The sequence below is a fragment of the Cephus cinctus genome, unplaced genomic scaffold (assembly GCF_000341935.2).
Source record: "Cephus cinctus unplaced genomic scaffold, Ccin1 Ccin1_scaffold0867, whole genome shotgun sequence".
NCBI classification, from domain to species: Eukaryota; Metazoa; Arthropoda; class Insecta; order Hymenoptera; family Cephidae; genus Cephus; species Cephus cinctus.
Window position 1 is genome coordinate 80,488 of NW_014333451.1, and position 20,215 is coordinate 100,702.

The 20,215-nt window shown below is 45.9% G+C and overlaps 1 protein-coding gene across 3 annotated transcripts in view; it reads right to left on the reverse strand.

Moving 5' to 3' along the window:
• LOC107271027 (Krueppel-like factor luna) overlaps window positions 1-20,215 on the reverse strand; it is a 175,161-nt gene that overhangs the window by 16,211 nt on the left and 138,735 nt on the right. Inside the window, exon 1 of one of the 3 annotated variants that reach the window (XM_015746590.2) lies at window positions 7,113-7,154. The exons of the other annotated variants lie outside the window; for them this stretch is intronic. Coding sequence (XP_015602076.1) covers window positions 7,113-7,139 — 27 coding nt within the window. The 5' untranslated portion in view covers window positions 7,140-7,154. Of the gene's footprint in view, window positions 1-7,112; window positions 7,155-20,215 lie in introns of those variants that run through there. 3 annotated transcript variants of the gene reach the window in all.

A 20,215-nucleotide genomic window follows, 5' to 3' on the forward strand; every position in this document is an offset into this window, starting at 1 on the left:
CCCCCCCCCGCGGCCCACCCTCTCGTCTATCCGACTCCGCCGACCTAGACTTCCGTTATCTCTCCGCCCCTCTGCCACGGCGTATATTTGCATACGAGATCGTTCCCTAAAACCTGTATAACGAGACGTTAACGCAAGAGCCACGAAGAAGAACGCTTAAAGCCAGAACGATTTATAGTCCGTCGCCATCGCGTTACACCGTAGAAACACCAGAGTCCTCCTTATCTTCTACCGCGGTACCAGCTACTTTTTCTCTTACCGTCCCAACCCAAATATCCCTAGATTTACACGCTAAGCGTGACTCCGGCCGACGATGCTACTTCTACTCACCGACTACGTAAATTACATACGTAACCGAGCTTGATTTCTTATAGAAGATACGTATACGAGGATACGTGTATATCTGTACGTATTGCAAGCGCTTATTAAATTACACTTAGAAACGATGAGCGTACTAGGTACGTAGTAGGCAGTGAACGCACTATATATTTAGTACTAACAATACATATTCAAGTTTGAATTCATACGCTGTCAGAGGCAGAGCTCGGTCGAGTGAATAGATAGACATTATGAATGTCATACATGAGCAGGAGTGCCGAGGGCCGACGTACCGATGTACCGTGGTACGTATGAGGCTACGTTCGTATATAAACGTACGTGGGTGTATAGATATATATGTCTATCCGCCTATTCCTAGTCTATAGTCAACGTATGCGCGTTGGGTACGTTTACGCTCATACGATTATACGAATGGCAGTGTGCGATGGCAAGTGCTTGCGTCGCACGTCGACCTGACGTGACATCCTATCCGGAGAACACAGGCTGCATATAACGACCGATTCTGGAAATCGCTACGAGTCGAGGAGTTTCGTGTCACAAGGACGATTTCGAGGATAAGGAGTACGGTTGAGAAATATATAACTGGTCGGATAATAAATACGTACAGTAACAGACTCACTGAAGTCAGACGCGATACTGCTATGTCAGTAGCCGTAGGGATACACTCGTAGAATGTGCAGTTAATGGTCCCTCTTATGGGGTGGTAATAGCGTCTTACCTGACATGGTATCCACTCGTATAGCCAACTGGTAGATGGTACAGTTAGAAAATCCCCTAGGTATAGCCAGGAGGATTTACAAATCGTAAAACAGCCCAAGTGTCATTTTAATGAGGTAAAATATCCTTTGCCAAATGTGTGTCAAGGGGTACGATATGAGCGTTGATGGGCTGACCGGAGTCATTATTGCTGTGGAGAATACGTCACCCCTACGGTCTGATCATTCTGTATAGGGAATGGGGTGAATTGCTTGTGTACAGTGATATTGTCTATGGTGAAAACTATGGGGTTATCTGTGTATATGTACGTGGGTTTATCGCTAGAGTTTATGTTTCCTATCGTCGACCTTCTCTCTGGTCCTTTCTTGCTGTGCAATTACGTGCGATTATCCTAAGGGCTGCTGAGGGTTAAAATGGTTTTGTCTTCCTCCGTCAGCCAAAACGTAGTGTGGCTACGTGACGTACTCGAGATGAACGCAAGAAACCCGTCACGTTTTTCTCGATTATAATGATTGCCATTACAATGAAACGGAACGTACGGGCGGCATCTCAATGTGTTCTGTCTTCCTCCCCCAACGTCCCTCGCCCACTATTTCACGCGTGAAAGAATGTCCGGAATATTAATTAAAAAAATTCTACTATGAATCGAGATAAAGACACATGCGTGCATACGTGCGTAATTGTACTAGATAAAGATTGCTAAAGGTGTCAGCCACATGTTCGCCGGATCGGCTTGTACAGTAAAGTACAAAAGTATATGCGGATGTATCTGAGAAACAGAAAACGAAGGCAGGCAACGACGGTCGGAAAAATTTTCGATCGGATAATTTCGATGTCTGCTTCGTTCCGAAGGGGAACCATAGTGGTTGCGATATTCGCATGAATTGCTCAATTTCGATTTGGTCAAAAGGGAACGAGCGAGGCTATGCGAATGAAAAGACACGTGGATGGGAGTAAGTGCGGGAGCTGATGCGGAAGGTAGAAGAATCCAATGGCAGTGTATATAGTACTGGAATAGCATATACCGTACAGTAGCGTAGTACGTGGTACGCGGGCCCCGGGCCAAGAAAACCGTTCCGGATCCGCAATTGCATAAATCACAATGCCGCCATGAGAAAACACTTGGTTCCCCGGTCGAAGCATAATTTTAAGTCACTCGGCTAGCTTAACGACGTGGTCCACTTTTGCCGTCCGACGCCTTTTACGGCGCACGTGAAAGTGCCGTGATGTCACCGAGTCCCGAGAAACGCTGAGGCGTCGCGACTGCCTATTATTACGATTATTTCATACGGCTAATGTAATATAAAACTTTCATTGTCGACTTGGACTACAGCGACGATTACATATGTATCTCGTTATGCGTACCTACTGCCGTAGTCGATGTTGCGCAATGGCATGCACCGTATTCCATATGACGGCCTCCTGTATAATTCTGCTATTATTTTCTACATTCTCGAACCGTACAGTGACTCCGGTCGTAGTGACTTTCTCCCTGGAATTTCTTTAGACATTTTGTCATTCGGATATATCTTGCGTATGGTATAATTACTGCAAGTGTATCAACGGGCTTTAGGTAGGTGAAAATAGTCGAACCTAATACAATTAAGGGTGCGTACCTCTAACCGTGTTAACATTCAGCCTTGAGTTATTTTAATTAAAAATATAGCATTTCAGAAACCCACAAGAGTTACCGACCGAGCCTCTCCCCGTAGTACCTGGTAACTCTGCAATTACCGACGCTAGACGACACGAACCGTTTATACGCGTACTAGCTACCTAGCAGTCGACCGTACGAGCTATTTTTCCCACGTAATTTATTTCATTAAAAAGTTCAACGATAAATTCAAGTTTCAACATTTCAGGCATTACTCGCGTCTCGCGGTCTCCCCGCGCTCGGCTCGTTAGCGACGCTACGTTATGTTATATCCACTGCCTAGCCCGGCATCCCCCGGCCAATGCATAATTCAAGTGTCTAGTTTGTCCGGGAGCTCGACGAATCCATAGCCTGTGCGCCAAGAAATATGAAATTATGCCGCGAATCGAGGAACGACTTTGAAACAAGGAACGTACTATAGTCGACCATTTAACTAGAACAGGAATTCACAGACGTACGAGCGAAATCCTTCTTTCACATTGCGCCTTGCATCTGGCGTCTCGTAACGCAGGCTGATAACACCCAACAAGACTTATGCTTAACCTACATTAGTTTTAAAGCATGTTTACGTATCTATATAACATACGATAAAGTACATAGGAGATACACGGCACCGAAGGGGGAGAATCTCACGGCGTAATACGATTTTTCCACGCAAGTAAACGTTTTACCGAAACAAAGTGTAAGACTCGCCTAGGGGCGACGACGGGCCCGTCTTCCTCGAGGCACAAGAGTCGCGACGTACCCGCGTCATACTTCACAGAGGGATAGAAGGTTTCCGTGCCTCTAAGAAAAATTCCCAGCAGACCTTGCTAAGACATAAAGAACCTTTCACACAACGCAACGTATTCTGCAGCGACCGCTCCTCTCGTACGCCCCGGTCATAGTAACTCTTTTTTTCCTTCCCTTCCTTCCTCCTCGTCCACCTTCGTAATTCTTCACCGCCATCCCCCCACCTTCCTACTACCACCCTCTCCACAAGTATGAACGGAGTTTCGCGCGGGACGAGGAGGGAGAGAAAAAGATTCAATCTTCACCGAAGCTAAACAACCTTTTTCACATTTTTATAATGCATGTTTCTCGTCCTCCTGGGCTTTTACGGGACCTTCTCCTATTCCTGGCATAAGGTGCACCAGGCTTCTATCATCTCCCATTTCTTAAGACAGGAGCACGCGAAACTCCAGAGAGACAAGGTGGACGGACAGGACGCAGAGGGATAGGGTAGGACAGTCAAATGAGGCTTGGGGAGACTGTAGGAAGAGTGTGGACCAGGGGAGAGGCGCAGGTGGGAGAGAGAGAAGGAGATAGAGGAAAGGACTTTGTTGGTGCAAAATTTACACGGCCATTCTCGCTTTGATGTCTCTCCACATCCCTCTCGTCCATCTCCTCGAAGAGGCCAGCATCTCTCCTTCTGCATCCGCCACTAGGAATCGTACACACCGAGCGACTAGCCAGGGACTCCCACTTCTGGCCCACGTGTTTGCTTCAGTCTTCAGTATCCAGTCCGCAGTTACGTAGCCGCGTGTACGCGGCATGCGAAAGAGTTAAGAAGCAAACAGCCGCGCGATTCTTTACGACCGAACAAAGTAGGACACCCCGTACGGTAACGTGTAGCAGCTATATAGGCATTTGGGTATAGCTATGTAATACCTACTTGTTCGTATTCTTTTGTCACTTGGTAATGCTATTGCGCCTGGTACCTGTGTACACAGTTTTAGGCTATAGACGTTTTCAAGCAGCGACTTGGCTCTTTACGTTCGACAAGTTGATGCTTAATGTCGACGTGTGTTATGCAATTAACACTTGACGATTCTATAATCTTAACCTGCCTCTATAACAGCTGTGTCCTTCGTTCCATCGTTTCAGTGGATGTGACTGTTGGGTCTGGCAAAGTTGCGTAACCTTGCGAACGCGGCTTTGAAGTTTTACGAAAAGGGTTTTTGAAGCAATGAGTTTCCTATGCCTGGTAAATATCGGGACTACGTGCTTCGAGTATGTGCAATTTGCTACATGCTACGGGAACATATGTCGGAGTAGGTTGTATAACAGAGTTCGTGCTTCAGGGCTGTATTTACGTCGTTTCAGAATCGCCGCTTCATTTTGAAGTTGGCTGGAAGAGTCTTCAGGGGTTTTTTTTTCTCTTTTTTCCCCACTAGACGAATAGCTCCAGCGACATTATGAGAGCAGCGGAGTAATAGCGCGGGTATCGTAAAATCGTAACAAGGTTGTAAAAGCTTTAAGCTACTTTATGTACGTAGAGTAAAGATACCGACAATTGTTACGTTTAATTAGTCAGCTTGTTGAATGTACTTGAATATCTACTCGCTGGTATAATCAGCACTTAACAGGAAAAAGGATTCATCGAAAAGTTTGGATTTTCAAAAAGGTCGAGAAGGATTATCAGAGTTAGTCTGTAGAAAAAAAAAAAAAAAAAAAAGAAAGTGCAGGTGAAAATAATCTCCTGGAGATAAAGATTATTCGTACTTTGCTGATCGATTCGAAACGATTGTGAGAGTAGTGGCGAGAGAGTAAAGCGCGCGCGAGAGAGAGAGAGAGGAACAGAGAAGAGATAGTAGAGAAATATGCAAAGTCGACGGGAAAGCATGGATTGCCCAGTGTAAAGATCTGGGTAGTAGAAAGGCGGTAAAGCCGATGGAAGCGCGTATTAAAATCGGCATAAAATGTTATTATCCGAGGATGTAATTCCGCGGGAGTTCGATAGTTCGATAGCGTAGTCTGGGACTGCTGTGTCTGAGGACGATAGTAGGAGATAATGCACTACTTGAACGCTGTAGTATTTTCTCTTGACGTAGGGAGAATCCGATATCAAATTCTTTTACGTTCGGCGTTCGACAGCGACTCGTCAGAGGGGAAGGATATTGCTGGATTCTTTCGGTTGCATAATGAGCTGTGAAATTTCAAGGGGAGCGGTCCAGGCCAGTTTCATTGGTCGAGAAATATTTTTCCTGCTGGAATGTCGCGGGAGACGGTATATAGTATAGTAAATAGTAATGGATATAGGTATACGAAGAGAAAGATAAGAACGAAGAGGAAGAAGAAGTAGAGGAATCGATAAATACGGAAAATCTTGGCGGAAGGATGTCTGGTCCAGGTGAGGACGAAGCTGCGAACGAAAGAGAGAGAGAAAAAAGATGGCAGTACGAGAGAGAGGCTAGAGAGAAAAATTAAAAAAAAAAGTGAGCAGAGGCCAAGGCAAACAATCCCGGCTACGGCTCGCAGCCGGTCGTCTGGCAGTAGCCCATTTTTATGGGACCGTTAAGGTAAACTACGGCCACCCGTAGCGCACCTACGCTCGATATCCCGCTGGTGCAGTAGGAAGGACCTCTTCGTCCTTTCGCGACTAAGCGTCTCCGGGCAGCAGGCAATGGCGAAGGCGTTTATAGGGCTGACAATGAGATAAACGGTACTGAGTTTCGGGTACGACAGTACCGGCAGAATCCTATATGCACCTGCGAGGACAATCCGTTTCGCCGTGACCTCGAGGGTCTCCGTACTGTGTACGTATGTACAGTGTATGCCGTATGCTGCATAATAACGCATTGCGTAATGTGTTTATATTAGAGATAACAGTATGTAGGTATAGGTACGGGAGAAGCATCCAAGGCAACTTCAGAGAATTTACGGAGATGCGGGAGAACCGAGAGGTCGTCAAGTAACTTATATGTACCGAACAATCGCGAATCTGTACCTGTAACGAGGAAGATGCAGCAGGATGGGCGAGATCGTAAAATGTTTTCCGGTACTTTCGCGTAAAACCGAGAAACTCCTCCTTCGCGCTTACACCAACTTTACGGAGGATTTATACGAGGAACAATTTCCCGGGTAGAATTACGCACGGATAAATTCTCCAGATATCTTCTCTCTCCCTCTCTCTCTCTCTCTCTCTCTCTTACTCGTTGTACGCTATTGAAACAGCTGCAGTCTCAACTGTATTCTGATAGTCTGCCGCAAAAAGTCTAGCAAAAGTGGCCCAGCTAATTCTCTTTGGGGGTCGACGAGATTGGAGGCGGCGGTAAGTGTCTGGCGAATAGGTTAGGTTGGCAGCCAGTCAGGACGGTGGTGACACCTTAGCAGCAGGAACTCTGACTGTAACTGGCGCTTCTTGCGCGAGAACGTCTATTCGCGGGAAGTGCAGCAGCGTACGCAAGTATGTTGCCAGCTGCGGCATGCATTATGCATGGGGGCATAAGTCGACGTCGCCGGGCTGTGTCGTTTGGGGGGGTGGGCTTTGTCTGGAGCCCTTCTTGGCACAGGGAGTGACGTTCGTAGTCGGGTCAAAACATCGACTCCTCGCTAAACGATAGATACGGCACTGGTCTACCGGACTTCGAGAAACTCAGAAATCTAGTTTCTTTTATTTTCCCTATATCTTCATACGTACCGTCTTACACGTCCTAGCCCACAACATCGCCTCCGGTACTTACGGTTAGCGGATCTCTCCAAAACGTCGGGCTGTGACTGATCGTCGCAGACGTGAAAAATGTGGATGAAACTGTCTCACCTGCAACAGAAAGACAAAATATTCTTATGAGTTATTTTTAAATGATATTTACATCGAGCGTACTGTGACGTGTGATTATGGAATTTCGGTTCGTAATTCCAGAGTGTTTACAGAAATTTATATTCGTTAGAGCTGAGCCTCACGCAATTTGTTTTCGTTCCGAGTCTTCACAGTTTGGCTTTTGGCTAAGGCTGCCTCCCGTAAGGGATGCTATTTTCCTTTTTCACTGTCTTAGCTCGGCGTACCTTACTCTCTATCGGTCTAGCCTATCCCCGGGGGCTGCTCTCTCGGTGCCGCTCTTACGTTTATTTCATCCCCCCGACATCAACAAACATCTTGATTATACCGTGAAAGCCGCTCCGACTCGAGTTGACTGGAAGCCCAAGTCCTCCCGTCCACCCCCTTCGCCCCCCCTCCACCCCTTCACACACAAAGCTCAGCCCCCCCTTCGCCTCCCTTAACCCTGCCACCCTCCTGTCTCTCCGCAACCGCCAAAGCCCAACTTCTCTCCGGCAAAAGGGGTTTCAAGTCGAGCGAGAGAAGCCGCCCACCTAGTATTTGCATGCGAAATTAATGCCTTTCTATTTCGCCGCGAATTAAATGCAAGTTTGCATAAAGAAACGACGATTTATTCGTTTATTCTTCGGGCAAAGGGAGAGGAGCGCAGTACCCGCTCGGCTCGGCTGGGCATGATTGCCGACCCGCGATTCTCCTCCAGCCATTCTTCTCTCATTTTCCATCTCTCTGACTCCCCTTCATTCTCATTCGTTCCGTCTCACTGTCTCGTACCTTCCCTTCCGCGCTAAAACTTCGGAGAAATATACCATTTCACCATTTTCCAGCATGGCGATTCATCCCCTAGTAACTCCACCCTTACTTGTGACGGACGATCAAACGACTCGTGCCGGGCGCTGCCTTTGTAAATTACGTCCCTGGTCCGCCGATAATATTACCCAGGATGGCATTTTGATCAAAGCCCACTGCATTACTACAAGTAATCATAAACCATTTGGGATGCGGAAAACTCGAGGACGGATTCGATTTCATTCGATTCTCGACCACAATAGCCGCTTTCTGATTGGTACTTACATCCATACGGGGAATCAGGATCGAATCTACCTATGAAAAATGGTGGTACAAGTGACGTGTGGGTTATTGTGCGCTCACTGAGGCGGCTGAATGACTTCGTTAAAAGCCGAGTCTGTCCATTTGAATGACCAATCAGGCATGGCCACGTACAGAGAGGAACGGTAAGAGAGCAGAGGACCGTTCAATCGTTGACCAGCGGTAACATCCAGTTGAACATTCTTTTCCACGCATGAGAAAGTAGCCGAGTTTTCTTGAACGTGGAATTTCGCAGCGAATCGACACCTGTTCGCTGTCCAGACAGAATCGAGTCTGGGTAGAGGAAAAAAAAAAAGAAAAAAAAAAGTTTACTCCAGAATTGAAATTCATTCCTCTTAAATTTTCACAAGGAGGGAAAGAACAAGGGAACTTGTATATCGATCGTTAGCGGTAATCAATTCGTAGTAGTGGAATCGAGCTTAGCGCCGGATAAGGGTAGTTCGGAGCGTCGGAGGGTAGTTCGCTTGAAATTCTCTGGGAAGCAGATTTATAATGAATTTACGAACGAAGTCAGCCACGGATTGGAGTCTCGATTCGTTTCACCGTTATAAGGTTGGTATGACAAGTGAATTTCAATTTTAATCCATTTACCATTCGTTTGCCAGTCTATTTGCAATTTCGCGGTTTTTCAGTTGGTACAGCGTATCGGGATGCTGCATCTCGTTGGTGGATTGCAATTTATTAAGTGACGTCACATAGAACTACCGCCGACATAGAGTGCTGATGAGTCACACATTTCGTGATGTCGTTAAAACGTCACGTGGAACGTTTTATGAGTTTAATAAAAATTACTACGGACTTGCATGGGGGGGAGGGGGGGAGGACGAGATGGCTACTACTGCTACTAACTAGTAGCAGTGGTATTAGTAGTTTACAGTAAGAGTATACCACCAGTACCAGTACTTGCTAATAGCAGTGCACCAGTGGTACAGTGTACGTTGGGCCTGGCTCTGACCAAGCGCCATGTAACCACACAGGTTTTAATACACGTGTATATAGGGTAGGATAACCTACGCTCTAGGAGACCGTGCCGTGAAACACGGTTATTTATTACGAGCTCTATTTATTTTTATTTCATTTTACCTCGTTAGCGAATATATGAGTCTCGCTATGCGGGACATTAACGCGCCGAAAAGGTAACGTGCACGCTTGCGAGACTCTGCGTATCCCTTAGGACGTGCGAGAAGGTTGATGAAAAAATTTAGTAACACGTCACAGACGGCGAGTACCGCTGGGGTATTGTATAGGGTGAACAGGAAGTTGAAAAAAAAGTAACTAGAAATATTTCAAAAATTCACTAGACATTTATTACGTAGTTTCATTAAAGTCTATGGAACTGCATCTATGGTATCTATGCATATAAACCGATAACCCTTAACCGAACGTACGGAGCCCGTGAAATGTTAGGGGGTTGTAAATTCTAGCTACTTTCAAGCCCATCCTCTCTGAGGGTAGAGTGCATGAGTTCAGGACGCGCCTAAGAGGCTGAGTGCAGGTCTGTACTAGGTTATCTATATCTGTGCACTACTGCACATAGTGTGTATATATATATACATATATAGGGAGAGAGAGAGAGAAATATATACCCAGTGTGTGAGTAATGCACGTTCCCCTTCACTTTGGTTTATAGGGTGTTCAAAGTAAAAATCCCAAAGAGCAAACTCCGATAAGACAGTTCCATCCCTTATAGTTCCTCGAGAAGACTATATAAGGGATGAGAGTAAGATATAAAGTAAAGGGGTTAAAACGTATCTGGAGATCCTAGTAAAAGTGTACTGTATACCATCGGCCGGTTCGTCATCGAAATCAGAAAAGAAACAGCAGCCAACTTCAGGTCGGTAGACTTCTCTAAGTCGTGATCTACCTTCGCCAGGGATAACACAGTTAATATTGCTATTGGCAGATCTTATTTGAACGAAACGACCGGCTGGAGAATCAGCTATCGGAAAGTCATTGAGTACGGCTCGTGGTTTCCTTGGGTTTGGCTATTGGGTTTATGTTAGATTATATATATATATATATATATATATATATAGTTAGCCGTTACCAACTTTACGTGTGGATCTTTATTTAGCTTATCTAATACATCCGCTTCCGTATATGCACTTCAGCTTCTACCTGATCTCACCATGAATTTATTCGGCAAGCTCATTTATCAATACTACAGGTCCTTTCGTACCGAAGGTATTGCTATTGCGCGAGTCCTCTGAAAATACAGTATATAATATCAGCCCAAACTAGTTGCTGTAACGCCGAAGCGTGGGTTGTAAAATTGTTGGATTATTATCGTGTAGCCCGCTATAAGATGGTTGTATCGTTAACTCGGCTTAGCTTGTAAGGTGAGTATCGTACGGTGGCTTGCTGGAGATAGGTAGCTTCTATATATGTGTATATATATATATATATATAAACTTTGTAAATACCTATAGCAAGGCTATACCCACGTGCGTGTATCGTTACGGATACGATACGCCACGCTAAGTGTACTGAACGTCCCCTAAGTAGAGTATAGAGAGAACACGTACGCCATTTCGAATCTCTCCTTGCTTTTCCTGCACGCGTATCTATATATACACCAACGGATAGAGGATTCGTTCACGTAGAAACCGAGGAGGGTGCATCGTCTGCATGTATTCTCTGCGAGATCAGAGTGCACCATAAAGTTCCAATGGAATTGGAATACAATACCTACCGATGTCGCGTTACGAGTCGTTTCGAAATACTTTCCACGGTACGACTAGGTACAACTTCATTACGTCTCGATTCTCTGATTTGTATCGATTTGAATTATATTGCGGAGAATTTATTTTAGGTTATTTTCTCATTATTTTTTTTCATAGTCAGCTATGAGATTTCGTATATAGACATGGAGTGAATTTTTTTTTGAACCAAAAAATCGTGGGATTTACGTGTCACGTGGTGTTTCTAGGACGCTTACTTTTCGAGCGTTTTAGTATCGAATTTTGTTTGGTATTTTCTGTTAGGGATTAAATTTCAGGTTGAATTTAATCCGAGGTACGTAAAAGATAGCCTGGGCAATTATAGAGATCGGACGGGGTCATGATATGGGCAATTGTGAAACTCACGAAAACCAAACAGTTTTATCTTGGAGACGTCGATATCTTTCTTGTGGTTTCAATGATTGGGAGGTACAGTCGTCTGTACAATTTTCTCATGAATACTTCAACGTCGATCCCTCTCACGTGTTTGGTCCTCATTTTTTATATTTTTTTGCCAGTCACTTTTTCTTCTGCTCAATTTTTTGTCGACTCACCACATCCAAGAGGGACCTTCCATTAACCGGCTCACCTGCGATTCTCGGACGCGACAAGCGACGTCGAGCAGAACTCGCCGAGGGCCAATCAAAGCGGGCAAACATTAATTTAACGCCACGTTTCGGAAATCGGTTTTTGCGATCCCGCACTTGGGTTAATTACGGAGAATCCCAGGGAGAGGGTGGTCCGTGCAAGGTTAGCGGGGAGTGGGATAGCCCTGGAGAGGTCGCACGAGGTGGTGTAATAGCAGGAGTAGTAGGAGGTAAACTGGTCCACTTCCAGTTAGGTGGAATCAACGCGAGGGTGGTTTCGATTGCCGCTGGGCTTTGTAAGTGATCGCTTAATGGTCGCCGGCTTGTTTCCATTCAATTGCGAATCCTCTTAATTTCGTTTTCGCCACCCCCCCCCCGCCCCCCGTGGTTCGCCACTTTTCCGGCATGACTTGACCGTCATCTTCTACTAGGAAAAAAAAAGAATGGCTATTACAGAGAAAGTACATTAGCCGATAGAATTCCAGCGAGTCGCCAGGGTGCGTCGTATGACGAAATGACGTCGATAATAAGCCAGCAATGCTTACGGTCGTATCTATACTATTCCGAGTTCGTGCAACTTCGGAAACCTTCGTGAATCCTCGCGTACACTTCGTGCGCTTAGTCATCGCTGGTCGTGTGACTAGAATTTCCATGTTTATCGTACAGTCATCGTAATCTACGAATTTTCTAGTATATCAATATCATCACATTGAATATTCTAGTTAACTTGGACTTACGTATCTTTTATTTCGTGATTGATAAGCCTGATAAATTTGACTGTTCCCAACGAACTGTACCTTATCGTACCTGCTGAGTTCTTGCGTTATCCTGTTATCTCAAGAGACACCTAATCTCCGAGTGGCGAACAATATTTTATTGGTTACAAACAAGTGTTGCCAAGGTAATAACGTATTCTTATGCAACGGCCTCTTTTTTATTCCACATCTCATATCTAGCGTACCTCTTCAACCTCTTACGCAAAAGTTCGATAAGCCGAATACTCACTAAACCATGTGAGCGTTTATCAAAAAGCGTGTTTACAGCTTTGCGACGAAGCCTTGTAAATCGCAAAACGAGTATTTCTTTGAGGCGTTTCCTTTATTTTTTGGTTTACTTTTCTTTTGACACTCGTCACTGCGACTTTTTGAAAATCTCGAAATCCCACTCTATCCCCCGCCCCCTCCGCCCCCCGGTTGCCCCCTCCGCCGCGCTTTCCGAAAGGTGCCAAAGCGAAGGGTCTGTAAAGCCAAGGAAACTCGAATTTTTCAGGCGTTTCAGCAAGTCTTTGTCAAAACGGCGAAGTCAATCGGTCTTTTTCAGCGAGTCGAAGCCCTTTCCATAAATCGAGGGTTGGTTTGATCCCTCGTTCCCTCCGTAGTCCGCAAAACTGAGCTCGACTCTCTCGGAACCAATTGGAAATCACATTAAGTCCGTTTCAATGCGTCCAGTCAAAACTCCAATTTAAAAGTTCGCACAAGCCAACTCGATAAACGAACTAGGAAGGTAGCTATAGCGCACGGCCGGGATTTTGCTGGGTGCGGCGTGTTCGTTTTCAGAATTAGTAAGTACCAACCTAACGGGAAAGTGTTTTTACGCGGTGAAACAATTAAATTAATTCCCTAGGGAACGAGGGAGCATTCGGTGTCTATGTGAATCTAGAATGTCTATCCCCAACTACACTTGAGCTCCTTCCCATTAGCTGTCTAGGTATTATATATATATGTCGCCAGGATCCTGGTCGGCAACTCATCCTCCATCGCCTCCCTCCTCCTGGGAGAACCCGACGATTGGCTGTTACGCTTGGAATTATCGACGGGCGGCATTCCGATCCGTGACAGGCAGGAAAACTTGGTGGAAAAGTTCTGACAGGCACCGCGAGCTTCCAGCAGCTCTCGGTGGTGACTCTCGCGGCTATACGCTGGGTAAATTAATGAGATTTCTTAAAGGCCACCCCCGTCCTACACTGCGGAAGAAAAATATATCCCATAGGAAGGACGAGACGGGATGCGAGTGCCTGATCAATTTTTCAGAAGCTTGGCTCCTCGGCTCCTTATGGATGCTGAGTATAAGTTTTCTTGTTCATCCGCTGAGAGAGATCGATCGTAATGTTTCTAATGAAATTCCAACATGTATGTACGTTTGGTATCCTCTTCTTGATAATAATTAACAAAGACAACAGAGAAAAAACAAGACTGATTGAAACGTAAAAATTTAAATGACCCATGTAATCTACCTTTTATCAAAGTTGGGAGGTTGATTATTTATCCCAGCAGGAGAAGAGAGCCAGCTGTGAACTTTCTCGTGGTGTCGATAAATTTGAAAATTTTCAAACTAACGTCTGGTTAACCCTCGCTGATAGTGACTGCACAATGCAACGGTGGAAGGGACATAAAATATGTAAGAAGTTTCAACGTGGATGGGAAAATTGTATTGGGTCGGTATAAAACATAGCTGGTATAGCATATACTATTAGATGTATACACGAGTTACACTCTTCTCTTCGTCGTGCCAGCATCCTCACGGTGGCACTTTGCTATTTTCCCGAGGAACATAAATCCCAGAGAGATGAGTTTAAAATCGCCACGTAATCCGTAACTGAGTTTCCAGCACGCGTGAAACTTTCGGGGCCGCCGTCGGCGGTAGCCATCACGTAGACAGAGCTGAGGGCAAACACGCTGAAGCTGTCCCCCCAGACCCCTTTATAACAGTGGTAGGAATGGACTGGGGGGGTGTCAAGGGTAGTTGGCTAGTCGGGAATCGAACCTGGAAGGATAGACAGGCGAAAGGGGTCGGAGGGTTGGTTCGTGGAATATTTTTCCGACAGGACGAAAGGAATCTCATTAATTCGTGGCGAATGGCAGGACAGTCGGAGACGTCAAAACTTTTCGCGACATCGAGACCCGGACGTCCCTCGACGCTGATTTGTCGCTTTCCTGAGATACCTCATACATAGATATACACCTTAAGGTGTACCTGGTACATAAACATTATATATAATCCTGATCTACGACTCACAGTATGCTCGCTTCCAAAATATAAAATCAGACTATACATATAACTATATGACGTATTAAGAAACGCATGGGAGGGGGGGGGGTAATAGCATAATATGGCGGATTCGAAGCGACGGCTCGAAAGAAACGCGCGTAACGAGTTCCGGTAACTCGCGAAGGGTTCGGCCAGAAGCGATAATCGATCAGTGTGCCAGTATAGTTGCCAGGATTGAGGACCTCAAGGGCTCGAGGGTGAAAGTATGTAGGTGGAGGTCGGAGGGTAGTACGAGATGGCCGTACAGCTTACCCTAGCGTGCGCCAAGGTATTAGGTCGGTATTCTCTCTAACCTTCCCTTCAGTCTCCCTCAATTCAGGCTACATTGAACACGCCGGGAACCAAGGGATCTCCGCTCGAAGCGGTCAACCAGAAACTCCATTCGGTGTCGGAACAAGGGCTATCGTTTCTCCAGCCTGGAATGGGAGACGTAGGCAGACATAGATAAGGTCACGTAGAGGAACGTACCGGTAGGTAACCTAGGTGCTATAGGTTTTACCCACTCGCCGACTATCTTAGCAACGCCCTGGAGAACCGTCACGCAACTTCACGGAGAACTTCGTCAAGAGGTGAAAGGATATATAAGGATAAGGTCTGGCGGAAGGATCGAACCACGGGATGAAAAGGATCAAGGCTGGTGAACCTATAGTAGAAATTGTCTCTTCCGGGTTTTGTATGAGTCAAGTAATAAAGACCAGGCTGGAGGGTCGGACAGTATCTCAATACCAGATCGATTAGAGCCTGAAGGAATCTTAATGGATCCTTGAGATTACCAGAGGATTTTCTATGGCAAACAGACGTAATTGCATGTGGGGACCCTTGCCGGGTACGAGGATACGCCTGCGCGGTCAGCTATGATTTAATCGAGGAAGTGGTAAAATTATTATCGGTAGCACAGGTGGTTAACGGAGCTTGGGTCAAAGGGTCGGCAGCCTCATCGTTCTTCGGTCTGTGAGAGAATACCACCTGCCGGCAACTTGCCAATGGAGCGTCTAACCGGCGTGATGGAAAGATTTGTACTGGGTAGGTGCGTTGCTTTAATTATATATGGATATAATGCATACCCCTTTATTCTACTTAATCGTATCATTCTTCCATTCGTCCTCTTGATATTCATCCAGCTGTAGAGAACTGTCCTAGAAGATCCTACGGTATTCCATGGTCGGCTGATTCATATTCGAACGTCGCAGCGTCGGCTGGAATTAATCGGTTAAAAAGTGACGTCCACAACCGAAACCGTTACTACTTTCTAGGCGAACGAGATCGAGGATGAATGACTGGAAGATTGGGAAGAGCCCGTTGGCATTGCGCAATCGCACAGTCCGCTCTAAGCGTCCGTGTTTCTATAACGATTCCTTAATGTCGAACCAGGAACAGAGAGTACAAGAGGGTATTGCTGTAACGCGCAATTTCCCATAGCATACGGAGGCCGCATAAAGATATCCATCGGCAGTTCTCCCCGTGGAGTATGGAAGACTGGAATACTTCGCTTTGTTCCACCGCGTTTACGATGTTTTCGAGCAACGTCGACGCCGCCGTGAGAACCGCCACTGTTGTGGCCACATTTTGATTCATTGTGCGATAGCGACTTAACGACTGTCGTACGATAAGAGTTACCCTTAGATGAATATTTTTTTCTCCATTTCTTTTTTTTTTAAGGGTAACCCTTAACTGCATTCAGATATCGATCGATATCGAGGAATCGATTGCCGGACGGAATGAGTATTTTTATTACGTTGGAAGGAAATGTACATTCCAAATGACGGGGGGCTCGGTCGGGTCTATTATAAGAGCTTGGAATGCATCGGGATGACGTTTGACCGCATTTAATTTTATGGACTGTGCTTGCTCTGGGAAATATGAGGTTACGTGATAACGATAAGACTGTGATCGGGAGCACGTGATAAACTTTCGAGAATGAGGATAAGGGACGGCTGAACGGTGAATTTCGGTTAATTCTTTCGGTAGAAACTAAAGGTAATCCCTGCCCTCTCGATCCCTTATGGGTAGGAATGCGTGTTATCGCGCAGGGATGGGACGTTAAGGGATGTAGAGAAAGGAGAGAGAGACGACGGATCGTGTCGGCGGAGCCCTGTAATTTGTCACAGCCCAGCTGAAATTGCATCTTGCATTATTGCAAAGGTAGCCTAGGCTACCGACCAACGGGATTCACTTGGTTGATCACAGAGCCAAGTCAGGATCCTCTCGTTACGCTCGAAAGCGGAGATCAAGGAGATCCAAGAGCCACCTCGCCGCTCATTATCGCGAATCGCGATTCGCCATAAATCGGATTCGCGAATTTTTTCTAGAGACTCACAGGGCCGCGACTGGCATCTAGACGCGGACGTACGCGGGTCGCGTTATAGAAATCGTAAAACGTAAGTTGCTCTTCTTTCTTTCAACTCCACTCAACCACGTACAGGAACCTCCAGGGCAAACGGGGCCGAGCAAGAGCAGCAATGTCCTCCTTTTAAAACCCGTTCGCAATTATGGATTGAATACCTGAAGCCACCCGAGATCTCTCCTGGCTCTTGGTAAGTTATTAGGTTAGGTGGTCTCTTCTTCAGTCGATATTCCAGAAAGACTCTTGAGAAAAAATAACGACCTTTTAATCGCGCCGTTTTCATCGGACTTAAATTTAATTGCTCGGTTGATGAGCTTGCGAGCTACGTACTCTATGGACGTACGAATTGGTTGGGACTATTCGGCTCGGGGACCTTTATGGAGTTTAGGACTTTTAGAGGGCTTAACGTTCGGACAGGGACGAGGGCTAAAAATGAACTTACATATATATATGTATATAGACCCGAAACATTTTCATGGGGGGTCGGATTACGTTAATTACTAATTATGCGGCAACGTCGCGTAATTGAGCGAGCAAAAAATAAACCAAAGACACACTCGACCCACATGTTATATTCAATGGTTAATGTTTTACTAGTGCGAAACGTAGTCCATTAGCGTCGCGACGAAGTGCGTCCTCGGCTCGCACGTGGGAGGCGGGCAAGGAATTAAAGAAAAATTAGAGAAATTGAATGGAGATAAAGAGAAATGGTTGAATTCAAAGGGAAATAAAATACCAAGCGAAACTCAGGACATATGTACCATATAGTTAATACATACTCGCGTTGATTGTACACGTAGACGCTTTGGATGGCTACATAGAAACTTTATGACCCGTGGAAAATTGGCAAACCGCAAAACACTCGGGATTCTCAAAATAGCGATACTTCGCCGATCTTCCATAGCTGACCGATTTTCACGGAGTAATATACCTTTTTCTTTCTTTGCTCTTATTGCCTATTTATCTCTTTTACGTTTTACCTATCCATTCCAACTTCCCTCGCAGACTTTAACGTATAGTACGTCAGCCGAAACTCCGAAAGATTCCGAACGTGTACTTCGGGACGCGTACTGTACCACCCACGTCTGTATCCATACTGCGTGCAGTATGGAAGGCGCAGGTTAAAGGCTGAAAGAGGTTCAGTGTTTTCTTGAATTAGGCCGTGAATGGGCAGCCTAGTTTTATTAAGACGCCAAAGAAGAAAGAGGAGTCTGTAACGCCTCTACCTTATCCGTCGAGAATTAACACGGCGTCTTCGTATACCCACGTCAACCCATGTCCCACATACGTACCACGTGGACGTGTGAGCCATCCACGTGCGCCTCGGGCCGAGAAACTAATAACATGCGCAAGGTGCCTGGGATGGCATAAATGTATGTATAAGGATATAAAACCCGATCCGCAAGAAAACGATCTTCTTTTGGAATTTCGCGACGACGCTGCCAGTATACTTATGGTTGGTCTACGACGTAACGGCTCGCGTCCTCGCTGGGTTATTTAGATCTAGCTAGTCCGACGATGGCGGCGAATAAATTATCAGCTAGATAAAAAAAAACATAGACAGAGAGAAAGAGACGAAGTGGAAAGATTTACCCTCGCGAAAGGAGAAACGGGGAGATAAGGAGCTGAGAGAGGGATGTAGGCCGTTCTTACTCTCCTTGTAATCTGTTGCCATGACGACCTGGAAAAACCGGCTCGCGCGTTTCCTTCTGAATTATTTAACGAACGTCTCGCGGGGTCCCCGTTGACGAGACCGGAAGAGAACGCGTGACCCGGATATCTACGACCTACTGGACAGACCCAATGCATATTATACGGCAGGGAACATGAAAATGGAAATTTTCTTACCTCGAAGTCCCATCCTTTGGACATGACGAGGGAGTCAGAAATATTTTTGAAAAAAAAAAAAAAGTGTCAAGTCAATGCATCATCCAGGAGTAATACTGTGCAGGATAGATCTACCGTATAGAAAAATCATAAAGAATCCCTCATTACGAGAGTATAGGAATCTTGCTCGGGATAAGAGAGCCTAGAGTCCGCAGATAGGAAGAGACGCGACACGAGTGCCGTAAGGATAAGAGGAAAGACTTCCTGCAGGGAATAAAAAGAGCGAAGGACGACGGTCGATAGGGCAGACAGGACGGCGCGGCGACCCACGTCTGGCAGATTTATGTCGGCCTTGATAAACCTCCGAGATTAAGAACGCGGGGCTTTCTTAATCCAGTTGGAAAGAGCTTTATTTCCGAGACTTATGTGTGCGTACGTCCGCCCTAGGTTGGCCTATCCGCGCATCGTGAAACTACGATATATGAGGGACGCATTAGGGTCGCATTATGAGATTATTAAAGTTCCGCGCAGCATCCTGCTGGATCAAAAGATTTTTCCTCGCCTTGTTTTTCTTTTACCTCGTCATCCCTCCTACGGACTAAGGTTGTAATTATTCATTCTACTCGACAAGGGTACAAGCTAACAGACCAATGTTATCCGTAGGTCTAATTTTTTACGTCATACTCCGATCTGAAATCTAGTAATATATATGCGGTATTACGTATTGGATTCTAGGGATTCTTGAATCCACCTCTTCCTTGCGGCAGACCTTTAAAAGGCCGTTGGCTGCCGCCTATGGGCGACAGTTTCGGCCGAGGTTGTCGGCATCTTCCACGTTAGCTGCTCTCGCTAACGGATGACGGCGTAACGACGTCGTTACGGAGATATACAGACGTTTTGGCCCGACGTTCACCTTCTCTCCCCGATTATAGCATACCGCCGGAGGGTATAACGGAGGCTGTGGCTTCATAAGCCGACCCTTGCATACCTCGCGCTCCTCTCAGTTCGTGAGCTGGCTGAGCTCTAGGAGAGGGTATAGGAGGCCCCCTTAGGCATCGAACCGTCGCACCGCGCCCTGGACTAGGCCTAAAGAATCGCTCCATTAACGGGATTTACGGTCAGGAGACTGAAATGAAATATATTGCATATAGCGTATACGTCCTCCTGCGTAACTCGTAGGTGTTTGACCTTTAACAACGTGGCCTTAAATACTATTTGACAGTAAATCTTTGCATCTCTTTTTGTATATTGCTTGGGGATGATACCGGAGGGTCGATACACCCAGTCACTGTAGCGCAGATAGAAAGTCACCCTGTATACGGTCATCTAATA